At 39.0% G+C, this 15331-nt stretch overlaps 1 protein-coding gene across 3 annotated transcripts in view; it reads right to left on the reverse strand.

Annotated features, from left to right (window-relative positions):
* The window catches only part of AKT1 (AKT serine/threonine kinase 1), a 113648-nt gene that overhangs the window by 53891 nt on the left and 44426 nt on the right, over positions 1-15331 (reverse strand). For all 3 annotated transcript variants that reach the window (XM_077819470.1, XM_077819473.1, XM_077819471.1), the window contains exon 3: positions 8135-8263. In XM_077819470.1, the coding sequence (XP_077675596.1) occupies positions 8135-8263 (129 nt within the window). The remainder of the gene's footprint in view (positions 1-8134; positions 8264-15331) is intronic.

Consider the following 15331-nt stretch of genomic DNA (forward strand, 5'->3'; position numbering starts at 1 on the left):
GCTGCTGAAATTATAAGCTTTTCAACAAATAATTCTGCATTTTTTATCACAAGAAAATCTAATTTTTCTTTAATAGCATGCTGACGTTATACTGTGTCCTACTAAAGAACTGCAATAAGAAAAGAGAAAGTTTATTAATGAGTCACGGAAAGGTTTTAGTGTGATAAACAGCACTTCCTCATTCCCTAGAAAAATGAACATTAAAGAACCACCACAAACAGATGCAGTTATGCTTTTATTATGCTGCACCCACCTCTACTGCATGTGCTCCTGTAGCTGCCACCATCTTTTAAGGAACTATAGTTTACACTGTATATTATGATAAGAGTTAGCATGGTCCAGTGAATAGGACTCTGGAATGAGTTCTACCTTTGGCTCTGCAACTGACCTGCAGAGTGACCTTGGGCAAGTCACTTTACCTCTCTTTGCCTGTTTCCCCTCCTATTTTTAGTCTGTTTTGTCTAGTTAGACTGTATTCTCTTTGAGCAAGGACTATGCGTTTGAACAAATGGAGCACTGATCTTTGCTGAGGCCTCTAAATACTACTGTATAATACAAACAAATAATAATACTGGCTATAGCTAATGAGATTAAAAAATTGTGAGTTGTCTGCTATGTTTACCCTGCAGCTCAATATTATTTTTAAGAGACTATTAATAAAATTTTTTTACATGTATTTAGTCAATGTCCTTGTCATGGACCCGCTTGCTACACTACTTGATATCTATGAATAGATAATTTCAGCTAGTAAATATTTCTGTAAGTCACCATAAAAACAAAAATTAACTATTTAACTTCAGCATAACAAACTATGCTAGGCTTTTCAATACAGAGAACTGGACCAATTAAATATCAACACATTTCGTCTAAATCAGCACTGTCCATTGATATTTGTTAAGCTTGCTGATCCAGCAATCTTTAACGCATGCAGCAAGATGAATAATAGAGATTTGTCAGTTAATAACCACTATAATTCAAATATGTCACACAGAAGTGTTTTGTTTGGTGAACAATATGCTGTCTAATTACTCTGCTCAATCATAACAGAACGTATCACAAAATGCAGTAATCTTTATTTTTAACTTGCATTACACTAAAGTACTGTACCACACAGATTTTTTAAAAATTAATCAAGTTACTACCCAATTTCCTCCAGACATAGCTGAGTCTCCTGGACTTTATTTTATCAATGAACCCAGGAAATACCTCTTTTAAAATAAATAAATAAATAAATCTTTAAATCTGACAGTGCTCTTTGTGGTACTTTACAAACTACTCAGGACAGGTTACCATTTTTATATGTCAGTACAGCATCAGGCACACCTATAGCACTCCATAAATAAAAAGTTATTACTGGCCCTATGATACTATGGATGACTGATATCACATTTTTATGTTCTGATATGAAAACAACCTCATGCCTCCAATATCAGCTGAAGATCACCTGCACACTTAGAAAAAACAATCAGTCCTGTCAAATGGACCCATACCACTATTCCCATTTGCAACGAAGTCTGTACTATAAACTGCAGCCTGTTTAAAAAAAATGATGTAAACTATTCTCAAGAACCTCTTGATTCTTTCTTGGCATTTGGTCTTAAAATAAGTAGGACAGAGAAATTGTTTAACAGGAACAGACACGAAGGCATTCAAATGCAAATGATCATTTTGTATTTGAAAGACACTTAGTATTATCCTAGTGACTTTCTAAAATGTCACAATATTTGCTTCCCTAGCACTTAAGCAAAAGCCAGATTATTTGTGATGAAGGTGTCAAACTCTGCTCCCTATTTAATGACATCACATTTTAAACCAATAATGTCAAGGAAGACACCTTCACTCCCCACTTTCTTTTTTTTTAATAAAGAAAAATTAAAAGGACAGACAGTAAGAAGAGCAGTCTGGTGAAGAAGAGATGGTTTGAAAAGGCAAATAAGGAATGTTATGTCTCATAGCAAGCCTTCTCTGTGTGCTACTGGATAGACCTAATCATACAATACCAAGGTGCAAGTGAGAACAGAGTTCTGAATGCCACCTTATGCCCAGAGTCAGGAAGGTATGTAAATTCATTGGACCCTGGAGATCGCTGATAAAATCAAGTTATCTACTGGAATCTGATCACCTTGTGCAAAAGGTCCAGAACACTGATAATTCTTGGCCACAGATACACAGTCCTGCCCATAAAACTACTACTAGTTTAGTTGGGCGCCTGCAGTTGTCATATACCAAATGCAACAAAACCTCTTATATTGAACATAGTCCACTCAAATTTTGATGACAGGAAAATAATCTGTTCCTTGTAGCAGGCTCTTCTCTATTTCCATGTTAATTTTTTCTATAAATTACCTCTTTCAGATGCATAAAATTTAAAGGAGGGTTTATAATCTAATATGGAGATGTGCGTGACACCCAGAGATTACCATCACTAGGAGTTCCACTAACCTAAGCTGTTCATAGCAATAGAATCTATTTGTTATTTGCCTGCATGATCTCTGGGGTGTTTTACATTATTTCAGAAAAGATCCGCATGAACACTGATTTGCTAGAAGGTCTCTTACCTAATCTCTCTTGGTAGTGCAGGAAAAACAAAATAAATTACCAATAAGAGCAGAGATTCAACCCTGCAAATCTGTTGGAGCTGCACACTCAGATGGATTAGGCATTAGTTTTGATGGAATAAATTGAAATCACCAACAAGTATTTTATGGGAGGAAATTTCCAAATTGTATCCTTGAACTACACAAACAGGTGAACAGAGATTTCAAAATGTAGAGTAGGCAAAAGAGAAGCAGGCTTTTTCTTTTTTTCCTTTTTTAAATAAAGATAAGACTGATTTTACAGAGGCAGCTTTTCAGACAAGCTTTCACAGACAGTGATGGGATCAAAGCCCATTCCATCTGAAGCATGAGAGTCTAGCCTGATCCTAGAGTAGTGAGGGACTTGCAGATTGCAAAACTGTAGATGCAACTTATATTTCTGCATCTACTGTGCAGAAATGTGGTTAGCATTGGACCCACCATCTTATTTATTCTTCCTTAGTGGGGGGGGGGGGGAGAGAATCAAACCCTTCTCTAATACCATCTGCCCCCTTCCTTCAGTGTGTTATTCTCACATGTGTAGCAGGAGGTGCAACTTATTCACAACAAAACTGGAATACTCAATATTTGAGTTTTTGCATTTCATTACAAATATGAAAATGGCCCTATTTTCATTTAAAATCTTTTCTTCTGGAAGATTAGACCACTGAGTGAAAACTGAGCTGTTTTCTAGTGAAAAACATGAAGATTTCAGGCAGCAACAGAGTAATTTTTGAGCAAAAGTAGTTTTGCCATGAAAAATCTGCAATTTCACAAGTTTTTGACAGAGAAAGAGCCACTTAGTTGAATTTCACTAAATAGCAAATATTTGGAGTTGTGAAATTACTGAAAACAAATTGAAAAGTTTTTATGTAACACTCTGGGGCAAGCCTGTCCCCACTTTTGCTAGTATCAACCTTCCCTGAGCCACTGCTAGCTACGTGTATCCCACTGGCAGAGTGAAAACAGTATTTTGGGCTGTGTTCTTCATCTGATACTTGTAAAGGAAGCCCGAGTTAACTTTATACATTTTGGACGGCCCTTTACCCAACTACAAGCATGCTTCACAGACTAAGACTCCAATCCGAGACAAATGAAAGTGGGCGATCAGATTTGGGGGCAGAGAGAGAGGTTTGAGCAGGCTCAGAGAGACAAGAGTGTAACATAACTGGGCCTCCAATGCCAATAGTATGCAGGCGATTCCCAGTTCTATTTAAAGTGCCAGAGCTCAGTGCCTCGATGACAAGTAGTTGAACAAAGCTAAATCTGAGCAAGATGGAAGAGATAGTCTAGTGAGATCTAAATAGTTTTTTTATACCATGCTCATCATCATAGTATCTGAAAGCCTTCCAGTAGAGCATTAAGCAATGTGCCCACACACTGGTCAAGTGTTTGTTCTCTCACTCTCATCTCAGAAGGAGAAACATGTGCAGAAGTGTGTCTTATTTTGGTAGGTTTCAGAGTAACAGCCGTGTTAGTCTGTATTCGCAAAAAGAAAAGGAGTACTTGTGGCACCTTAGAGACTAACCAATTTATTTGAGCATGAGCTTTAGTGAGCTACAGCTCATGCTCAAATAAATTGGTTAGTCTCTAAGGTGCCACAAGTACTCCTTTTCTTATTTTGGTAGGGTTTTTTTTACAAAATAAATATGCCTGTTGCTATGTGTTTGTATTAGAGAAGGCAAGATCAAATAGGCGTGCCTTGCACTTGGAGTGGAAAGTGGTGAGGTTTCTGTCTCCCACACGGATAACCTTTACTCTCAATAATAAGGGTCCCACTGGGCCAAAAGAGCGTAGTTGTCAATTATGGTCTTTGTCCCAGAGCTTTAGATGGTCTTTTAGGTATCCTGAGTCCAGGCCATGGAGCGCTTTGAATATAAGGACCATGCCAGTGAATTTGACTTGAAGCCAGCAAAGAGTGTAGGAAGTTGTGATGCGTTCATGGTAGTTTCAACAACTAGCCCAAACTGCAGTCACTGCCTCAAGCAAAGATGTCTGCCGGTTGATCATCAAGATAGTTTGCAGTCTTGGGATCCTCTTGGACTCTTCATTGCCACTGTATTTCCAAAATTTCCACCAGCAGCTTCCAAAAACACTTTTCCTCCACCACCCCATTCTTGCCAGGATGATATCCCTTATGGTGGACCTGTGTCTGTCTGTAAGATACTCTGATACCATGACAATTAGCTTGTTATACATGCCTAGACCAACAGGCTTGATCTGCCAAAAATTCTCAGAACCCTCAACTAAGGAATAAGTTAACCCCTTCTGAATGAGTTATGGAAGAAAAGCAGAAGAAAGGAGGTAATGCTCACCATTTTCAGACCTTAGCATTGACCTTTCCTCTGTAATTACCATAAAAATATAGTTAGCATCAACTTAATGAAGGTGTTAAAATCTTCAGGGTACATATCAAGTGCTTGAAAAGACAGTCTAGGACTTTGTCTACACTACGCACCTTTTAGCGACACGGCTTTGCTACTACAGCCGTGCCACTAAAAGACACTCAGTTTAGCCACTGTTTGTCATCAAGAGAGAGCTCTCCCACCCACAAAAAACTTCCATCCCCAACAAGCAGTGGTAGCTTTGTCAGCAAGAGAGCGCTCCTGCTGACAAAGCGCAGTTTACACCGGTGCTTTTCATTGGCAAAACTTTTGTCTTTCGGGGGTGTGTGTTTTTTTAACACCTCTGAACAACAAAAGTTCAGTTGCCAGTGTAGACAAAGCCTAGGATTTAATGGCTTTCTGCTGCTTTCTTTACTTTTCTGACCTGTAAGGAGAAATCAGCATAAAGAGGGAAGCATTATAGGCTCTATCATTGCTGAGGTGAAAATACTAATCAAATCTCTCTTGGGATTGGCTTGGCAAGACAAAAGCCCCAAACACACTCTCTTGTCATTCTGGACTGATGCAACTTGTGATAACATGCTCGTTTTTTATTCCCAACCTCATCTCACCCTAAAATAAGTGACTACACACCTATTTGGCACATGGGTACCAGGTCTGTCATGCGAATGGCTGGCACAGAGCAATAATTCCCAAGAACCTTTTTGCGTTTTAATAGGCCTCAGGATGCCCTAGAGGAAATCTGATTGGAGATTCATTTTTGTACCTAATCTTTAAAAGGCATCTATCTCCTTCCAGATGTGCAAGCTCCCCCCTCAATGTATGGAGTGCCCACTGCTGCTCCTCAGGCAGAGCTTCACTACCCAGCCTACCAGGCAGGGACGCTCAATGGAGCACTCTTTATAACAAATGCTGCATGATTCCATTTGTAAAGCTGTGGGAAGTGAGGTGAAATGAAGGGCGTACTGCATATCAGCATGAGGAAGATAGACGTTGAGAAAGAATTGCGGACAATAAGATGGAACGGAAGCCAAAATAGGGGACGAACAGGTTAAAGAATATTTAAATAAGTTAGATGTATTCAAGTCAGCAGGGCCTGATGAAATTCATCATAGGGAACTTAAGGAACTAGCTGAAGCAATCTCAAAACCATTAGCTATTATCTTTGAGAATTCCTGGAGGACAGGTGAATGGAGAAGGGCAAACACAGTACCTATATTTAAAAAGGGGAACAAAAAGGACTCAGGGAATTATAGACCAGTCAATCTAACTTGGATACCAGGGAAGATACTGGAACAAATTATTAAACAACCAATTGGTAAGCACCGGGAGGATAACAGGATTATAAGGAATAGCCAGCATGGATTTGTCAAGAATAAATCCTGCCAAACCAACCTTATTTCCTTCTTTGACAGGGAAAGTAGGGAAATGTGGTCTAGATGAAATTATTATAAGATGGGTGCATACCTAGTTGAAAAACTGTCCTCAGAGAGTAGTTACCAATGGTTCACTGTCAAACTGGGAGAATGACTCTAGTAGGGTTCCACAGGGGTCAATCGTGGGTCCAGTACTATTCAACATTTTCATTAATGACTTGGACAATAGAGTTGAGAGTATGCTTATAAAATTTGCAGATGACACCTTGCTGGGAGGGGTTGCAAGCACTTTGGAGGGCAGGATTAGAATTCAAAACAACCTTGATAAACTGAAGAATTGGTCTGAATTCAACATGATGACACTCAATAAAGACAAGTTGCAACTGGCAACTCAATTAGGAAGGAAAAATCAAATGCACAACTACAAACTGGGGAATACCAGGATAGATGGCAGTACTGAGGAAACACATCTGGGGATTATGGTGCATCACTAACTGAAAGAGAGACACCAATGTGAAGCAGCTGTGAAAAAAGGCCAGAATTCTGGGGTGTATTAACAGGAGTATATCATATAAGACCCAGGAGGTAATCGTCCTGCTCTACTTGGCATTAGTGAGGCCACACTTAGAGTGCTGTATCCAATTCTGGGGGGGCCACACCTTAGGAAAGATGTGGACAAATTGGACAGAGTTTAGAAGAAAGCAACAAAAATGATAAAAAGGTTCAGCAAACCTACCCAAGCAAAGGTTAAAAAATCCTGGGTGTTTAGTTTTCAGAAAAGAAGACTGGAGGGGTCAGGGGACCTAATAACAGTCTTCAGATATGTTAAGGGCTTTTATAATGAAGATGGTGATCAATTGTTCTCCATGTCCACTGAAGATGTACAAGAGGTAATGGGCTTAATCTTCAGTAAGGGAGATTTAGGCTAGATATTAGGAAAAACTTTCTAACTACAATGGTAGTTAAGCTCTGGAAAATCCTTCTAAGGGAGGTTGTGGAATCCCCATCATAGGAGATTTTTAAGAACAGGTTGGATAAACACCTGTCAGAGACGGTCTACATTTATTTGATCCTGCCACAGCGCAGGGGGCCGGACTTGGTGACTTCTCATGGTGCCTTCCAGCCCTACATTTCTACGAACATGGTAAAGAATGCCAGGAGAAGGGAAGTAGGAAGAGGACCAATTTCTATTATCCCCTGAGCCCAAAAATTCTCTTGTTGCCTCTGACACACAATTTTGATTTTAAAATAAATAAAAAAATTGAACACATTCCATCAATTTCAGGGCCTGATCTCATGCCCATTGAAGTAAATGGAAAGACTCCCATTGATTTCAACACACTTAGGACCATATCCAAACAGCAAACATGTAGTTTAGGGTTGAAAGCCCTGATTCTGCAATGTTCTTAATCTTATACTACTGAATGGGATTAGCCATGTATAAGTACTTTGCTGAATCAGGGCTTAAAGTTAGCTATTTTTCCTAACGTACAACGTATAAGAAGAGTAAAGGTAAAATAGTAAAAGAGTATTTTGTATTGTAACTATAAACAACGATTAGTAATTTCAACTAGAAAAGACTGAAAAATAACAGTGTATTACATAAAGTAAATGCAATCACACCTTTGCATTAATCATTTGTACTTCAAAGCTACAAAAAAGATTAACACTGCAAAATCTAATATTACATAAAATGAAAACTTTTTATGTTTTCATAGAACATTTGTCTTGAGCTGATTTTGATTTAACATGAAAGATATTGTGTATAAGGGCTATGCTTACAATAATTCTGTAAAACCCATACAGCAAGAATGAGAGTGCCTGTGAAAATGCTTACGAGCTACGGAGAAATTATTTAAAGGGGATTCCCGTTGGTCAACATCCTGCGGCCGCTCTTTGTAGCCAATGAACGTGCCATCGTTCTTCAACAGAAAATACCTTGGCCTCCATGTCTTTATGTATTCTCCTGGAAAAAACAGAGCAGAAAAGACAGTAAAATATTCCATATATTCCATCCTAATTCCTCATGTTCCAGAATTCCAATGAGAACCTCTTTAAAATATTAATACTGTACATCCTCTTAATACGGAAGGCATTTTAATTCATTGTTTGTTCTGCTGAAAACAATGGAAAAATATAGGCATCAGTTCAGATATTGACAGCAGATTTAACCATAAAATGGGACTTCATAAAAAGTAAATAGCTATATTTCCCCCATCTATGCCTATTTCATTCAAATTCTGCAACATCTGCCTTAAATGCAATTTAAAATTTAAAAATCAGAGCAGATGTCCTATGTATTATTTTTGCCATTGTCATTTTTCATACTGACACGTGGAGACATTTTTTTCATTTACATTTTGCAGCGCAAGTATTTTAAACAATGGTGGGTAATTTAGTAATTAGTCAACTGCTTTATCAAACCCACAATAATTTTTAGAGCATAAAGAGGCAATTCTCCACTTAAGTTACATAACATCACTCACTCCTCTAAAAGAATGAAGCACAAGAGAGACTGCAATGTGAAGAGTAAAAACCTAACTTTTAATACGCAAAAGTTCTAAAGGTCCTTCAAAGTGCTTGTTCTCTCTTTTCTGAAGAAAGCATCCCTAAAGCATATCATGCCACTGGTCGTATGAATATTTTGCAGAGATAGTGTATTGTTACACACAAACAATACAGCCATACACAAACTCCTGGCAACAGAAGTAACAGTGATTACAAAGATCAAATCTCTATTTACTAGGGAAGCAGAGTGGTCTACTTGACAGGGCATTGGACTGGGATACAGAAAACATGGGTTCTATTCCCAGATCTACTACTGACTTGTTGTGTAACCTTGGGGCTCCAGCCCCACCTATTCCCCCCTTTCGGCTGAGGCCCCGCCCCCATCCACTCTTCCTCACTAGCCGCTTTTCCCCTCCCACCTTCTCCTGATCCAGGTCAGGAGGGACTTGCCTGCAGAGTCAGGGTTGGGAGCTGCAGCCGCCCGATGAAGGTAGAAGGCAGCCCCAGTTCAGCAGGGGCTGGAGCGGGGGGTGATGACTGGCGCCTCCTTGCCTACCCCGCTCGCAGTAACCAGACTTTAGGTGTCTGGTCAGTAGATCTGCCAGGTCCCCTTTTCAATCTGACCTTCCGGTTGAAAACCAGGCTCCTGGCCACCCTAGGCATATCACCTCCCCTCACACTGCCTCTGTCTCCCTTCTCACTCTTTGCCTTTATCTGTTTAGACTGTCACTCACCACAATTCTGCAGCACCTAGCACAGTGGTATCCAATCTCAGCAGGGCCTCTAGGCACCATAAGTAATTTCTGAAGAATTATTTCTATTGCATTGTGCCTAGAGGCCCTCAATCCTGGTGTTAACCAAATCCAGGGACTCTGCTCCAAGCTTTCTTCATCACTTGCAATTTGCTAATTTCATTCAGTTTCATTATAAAAAGCATGCAGGTGCACATACATACAGGAGAGTTCACTGTAGCAAGATATAGTGATCCTGGCTGGTTGTTTGAAGGGTTTGCTCCCAAATTAAATAATAGACAAAAATTACAAAAAAAAAAAAAAAAAGAAAAGGCACAACAGGTTATTGACCAAATCTCCTTTATTCAGCTCTCTTCCCATCCCCCACCCCCACCCCACCTCTCCTGCTGTTCTGCTTTCCACCCCAGGTGATTTCTTTCATGATGATGTGTACTCTGCCCCAGGAACTCCCCTACAGCTGCCTTGCCTCTTTCCCTCTCCCACCTCTCCTTCTGTGGTGCAGCCTCCTCCTGCTTCTCCTACCTTCTCTCCCCTTTCTCAGGGGCACGCACACAGCTGGCTGTCGCTTGTTGCCACAATGGCTTTTGTCACCTTTTATTCTAAAGCAAAAAAAAAAAACTCAGAGTAAGTGGAGGAGAGGATCTGCCCAAGACTTAAGGGGTGATCTCCTCTGGGTATTGGGACTGTCTGAGAACATCTATTAGCACTGATACAAGTGTTATTGCAGACAGAAAAAAACAAAGACCCTGCATACAATCTAGTATGTTTGCCCCAGTTGAAACAGGTTTAGAAATAGTCAGAGGTACCTTAGGAATTTCAGAGGAACTCATCCACAGGTGTTGTGATTTAACATTTACATTCAAAATGTTAAATATACTTTTTTTTTAAAATCTGAACTTTAACGTAACACTGGCAACTCTTGGGAATCAGTAATAGGCTACGGAGCCTTTCACTTCTAAACCATCAGTTCAAATCCAGCCCAGGTCAGCAGTGTCCAAGAGTCATTACCATCAGGCTGATTATGTACCTACTCTGAGTAGAATGAGCTCGTGGTGTCAGCTGAGATCTTGTAGACAAGAGTCTCAAATGAGAAGAGCCACCATCATGACTGGACAGGGCAGACTGGGGGCAGCTTGCCCACCTGCTGTCTGGACTGCCACTGTTTTGTGACTTGTTCTCTAGGGCTGTCAGGCTGGCACCATCTCCAGCAGTGAAAACGTTCTTCACTTACTAAAGCAAACGCAGCTACAGACAATGAGCATCAAAATAACCAATATCCACTTACAGAGGGTAAATGCTTCAGCTTACCCTACAAAATAACTCTCAACCCCTCCCAACAATACATGGTATATTTAAAATAAAAACAGACAAGGAAATAAGTTTCAAATGTGGAGGACTAAGCCCCTAACAATTTTAAGGTAGGTCAGTTTTCAGGCTTAGAAATCTTGATGATATCCCTTTAATGATGAACTAGAGCAGTGGTTCTCAAACTTTTGTAGTGGTAACCCCTTTCACACAGCAAGCCTCTGAATGCAACCCCCCCACCTTATAAATTAAAAACACTTTTTTTTAATGACAGGTTTCAGACCATTATAAATGCTGGAAGTGAAGCGGGGATTGGGGTGGAGGCTGACAGCTCGCGATCCCCTGAGGGGTCTCTACCCCCAGTTTCAGAGCCCCTGAAATAGAGAAAGCGTCTAGTTCATCATTAAAGGGATTTAATTTAACCTGGCACCTTACAGTGTCTTGCTGAGTTCCCTCAACTCCCACCGACTTCAGTGTCTTCAGCACCTGCAAAATCTGACCCTCACTTAAAGCCAAAATTATAATTAATAGTTTTACCCTGCAAATTCACTAAGAGTAAGAGTGTGACGTTACAATCTGCCCTTTGTGAGGAGTGGCATGTAGCTATGTCCCACAAGCGGACCAGAGAATGAATTCTGTCAGTGTTCCTCCCCTGTGTTCCCCCATTGCTCTGGGGAGGAAGTTATTTCACTTGTTTCATGGAGCAGCTCACTACCAGCTATGCACCTATCCAGTAACTCTAGCCAGTCCCCTCCCACTTGCACAGGAAGGGACTGGAGTGGAAGGGTCAGGCAAGAAGTAGCTGCTACTTGTACTTCCCACCACAGCCTGAGTCACAATCTGGGCAGGGTCCAGCAAGGGATTTTTACTCTTCCTTTCTCTTTTCTACAAATGAGTGACAATCTGCCATAAACTCTTTCTTGTCATTAAAGTTTTCAGAGGAAAGGTTTAATTTTAGAGACTTTTTTTTTTTTTTTTAGTGAAATATGAGCAGGATTTCATACAAAACTGCACTGAGTTGTTGCAACAAACATTTTACCTCCTCTTTCCCATTTTACATTTTATAATTTTATTTCATGTTTAAATTTAATCACTCCAGTATTTTTGCCCTACAGCTTTATTCCACCAATAAGTTCCAGGTAGAAACCCTTGAGGAATTAGGATTTTTGTTACCGTCTTCTATACGCTTCTTTAGAATGGGACCTTCACTTATTCATCACTGTTAGTGGTTCTCTTTCCTGATTCACATTGCTAATTTGCAGACTAGTAGTAAATTTCTAAATTTTCTTAAATTTTATGCTTGGTCTATGTCTGGAGCTTAATAAATTGATGAGTCTTTTGGTTTTTGTTTGTTTGTTTGTTTATTTTTATTACCAGTATCAAGGATTACAACCAATCAGTAAATAATAATAAGTACAAAAACAAGATGTCTTGATGACCTGCAGCATTATGAAGCACACTGCAGTAACTATAGCATATGTGCCATTACATAACATGCTCTGAAGTGACAGGATAAACCAGAAATGTAAGGAATGGGCATGAAATTGACTTATCCGTGGTTACAGGTGAAAATGATTAGAGAAGCTTGAATATACACTTAATCTATAGATTAATAAAACCGTAGGAAGTCTGATGATCCATCTACGGAAGCGCTGGAACACAAATTTGTCGATAAAAATCATGAATACATTTATGAAATTTCTGTTCTTGATAAACAAGTTTAAATTTCTATGATCAGCAATTGTAACTGCTAAAAAATATAAACCTACTTTACCTGTGACAGCTGTCATATTTTATCCCCCTTTAGAAACCATTCTTAAGTATAGAACAGTAGAGATGTTATATGTAAAGGAGTTGGAACTTTAAAAATAATCACTCAGTAAAGCAATAGAAATGTATGAAATGAGGTGAAGTTTTGCTTTTTTTAAAACTGTGTGTGTAATTTTGCCTGTTTATTAGAATACAAACTAATTACAATAGGATATTTGAATATCTAAAGACAGAACTCTACGATTTTTGTTAAAACAGACAAGATACAGCAATGTCAAAACGCCCGGACAAAGCTGATTTAAAAAACAAACCAACAGCCTTTCCTTCCACTCGTGTTTGGAGTGTTGGACATTGGCATATTTGAAGGGTGAGTTAAAACATCGTTTTTAAAAAAGGTTTTATGTCCTGATTTTATTTCTTTAAGACAATTGTAAGTAAAAAGATATCTGAAGTGGCTTATATTAGTCATGTTGCTGCACATCCAACAGTTTCAATACATAAAAAATTCAAAGTGCAAGAGATGCAGGATAATGCAAAAGTGTGTGTGAATAAGAAAAGTAAAACTGCAGCTTTATTAGGTAACAGTAAAAAATAGCAATGAAGTACCATAGAAAACTGAACAATTTACAAAGCAAAACATTTTTTCCTCTGTGATTCATTGCTTGTGTAATGCCTTGGCAGTCATCTTTGTTTTCAGTAACAGAATGCTAACAGTGCAAAGAGAGAAAAGCAAAAGTATATTTTATAAATCCTACATATAAAATCTGGATTTGAATAAACTCATCTACAACTTGCTAGCTTAAAAAAATATGTAAAATCTTTATACACCATTCTATTTACCCAAAGCAATTTTTGAACTGCAAAAATTCCAAAACTATACATGTCTGTAAATATACACAAAGATTGTTAGACCGATTTCATTTTGTTGCCTTGTCTCTGCCCCCCGCACACATAGCACATTAAAATCCTTAATATACACTTTGGTAAACCTGTCTCATGCCAAAACCACTTTTCATTACAAGACGTATTGCAAAACATACTTGCACTTTAATATTTCAAAAGTTAAACATGAAACTCTTTTGGTTCATGAAAAGTTAATTCTACAGAGAATTTACAATAATGCAGGGTTATTTTTTTTCCTCTCCTCCCCACAACAGCGTCTTACTGAATCTGGAGCTGTCTACCACTGATAAACTGTCTAACATCAGAAACAGCTGCCACTCCCTGGGAAGCTTACAGGGTAAGTGGAGAATAATGAGCAGCAAGCACCAGCAGAACAAAAGAAAATCCATCTTTATTTACCAACTGCTGCATGCTTGTTGCTGCATCAAACTCATTCAAAGCCAACACCACACCCTCTAATTCATAACAGACTGTATTTAAGCAGTCTTTGCTTAAAATATTTTATCTAAACTCATGCATACACAGAGGATTTTTTAAAAAAGAATTAGATTAATAAAGCAAGAATCGAACAAGTTTACAAAAAGTACAGGTTTGACCGTTAACTTTTTAATGCCCCAAGCTAACTAGAACCTGCTTAGAAGCTTTGGGGGAAAAACAAGCCCACAATTATATTAAATGTACTAGAGTGACTATCAGGAAACTATGGACAAATAATGTATTATTTATTCTGCTCTGAGCATCAAAAAGCACCTTTATTAATGGACAAAACGAACACACTAAATATTACATACAGAGAAAATTATAATGCACTCCTTGATTGCACACATTACTATCTGAGTGCAACATGAATGTTATGCCAAACGCAGTACTAATGTTTCGCCAGTCAAAGAAACAGAATGACTCATTTATAAAACTTCAATGGAAGCAAAGAGTGGTCTGCATCCTGTCTGCCCAATAAGGCTTCAGCAAAACAGATGCCAGCTTCCTTAAAGATGTGAAGTTTTTAAAACATGCCATCTCATGTGCACTGGTGTGACTGAAAAACGGGATGTGAATTCACAACTAGTGTCTGCTGTTCAAGCAAATTATGTCCATTCACTTTAAAATCAACTTTATTAAAACCAAGACAGATTCTTTTGTTGGAAAGGGTTTGACAACCCTCCTTGTGGTGGTGGGTTTTTTTTGTTTGTTTGTTTTTTTAAATAGAAGCAAGCAGTTTTCAGACAGGGAATTAGTTTCACATCACATGTACATTTGATGCTTATAAATTAGAGAAGTCAGTTATGCCAAACAAAATATGTGTTGTAACTTTTTTAATTTCTAATTTGTTTCCCTCAGTTGATATGCCTCCCCCTGAACTAACTGTCAAAACAGTATTTGGGTTTAGGGAGCTTGGGAAAAAAATAAAATGTATGCTAATGTCTTTCCCAATATGCTCACTAAGAGGCGAGGACCTCTGGTTTGTCTGCCTATTCACAGGAGTACAGAAGGGGGCCAGTGCTTTGATTATTTTTGGGTCACACTCTGGATGTGTTCTCAGCCTTTGCCTCCAGCATACAGCTGCGGACACTTTGGCTGTGCCCTGAATCTCAATGAGCCAGCTCAGACTGCAGTCAAGGGTGCTCCCCAATAGGGAGGTCAAGCCTGAGTCAGCAGACTGTCTGCACCAGACTGGCGCTCCACAGCTTATCCCAGCTCTTTTTCCTTTCACTGACCATATATGGCAGTCCACTGTCACAACAAGCTAATTCAGTGCAAGGCAAATCTGCTCACTGCTTTATTCTTACTCATTTTCC

This window comes from Eretmochelys imbricata, chromosome 6 (genome assembly GCF_965152235.1).
Source record: "Eretmochelys imbricata isolate rEreImb1 chromosome 6, rEreImb1.hap1, whole genome shotgun sequence".
NCBI lineage: Eukaryota > Metazoa > Chordata > Testudines > Cheloniidae > Eretmochelys > Eretmochelys imbricata.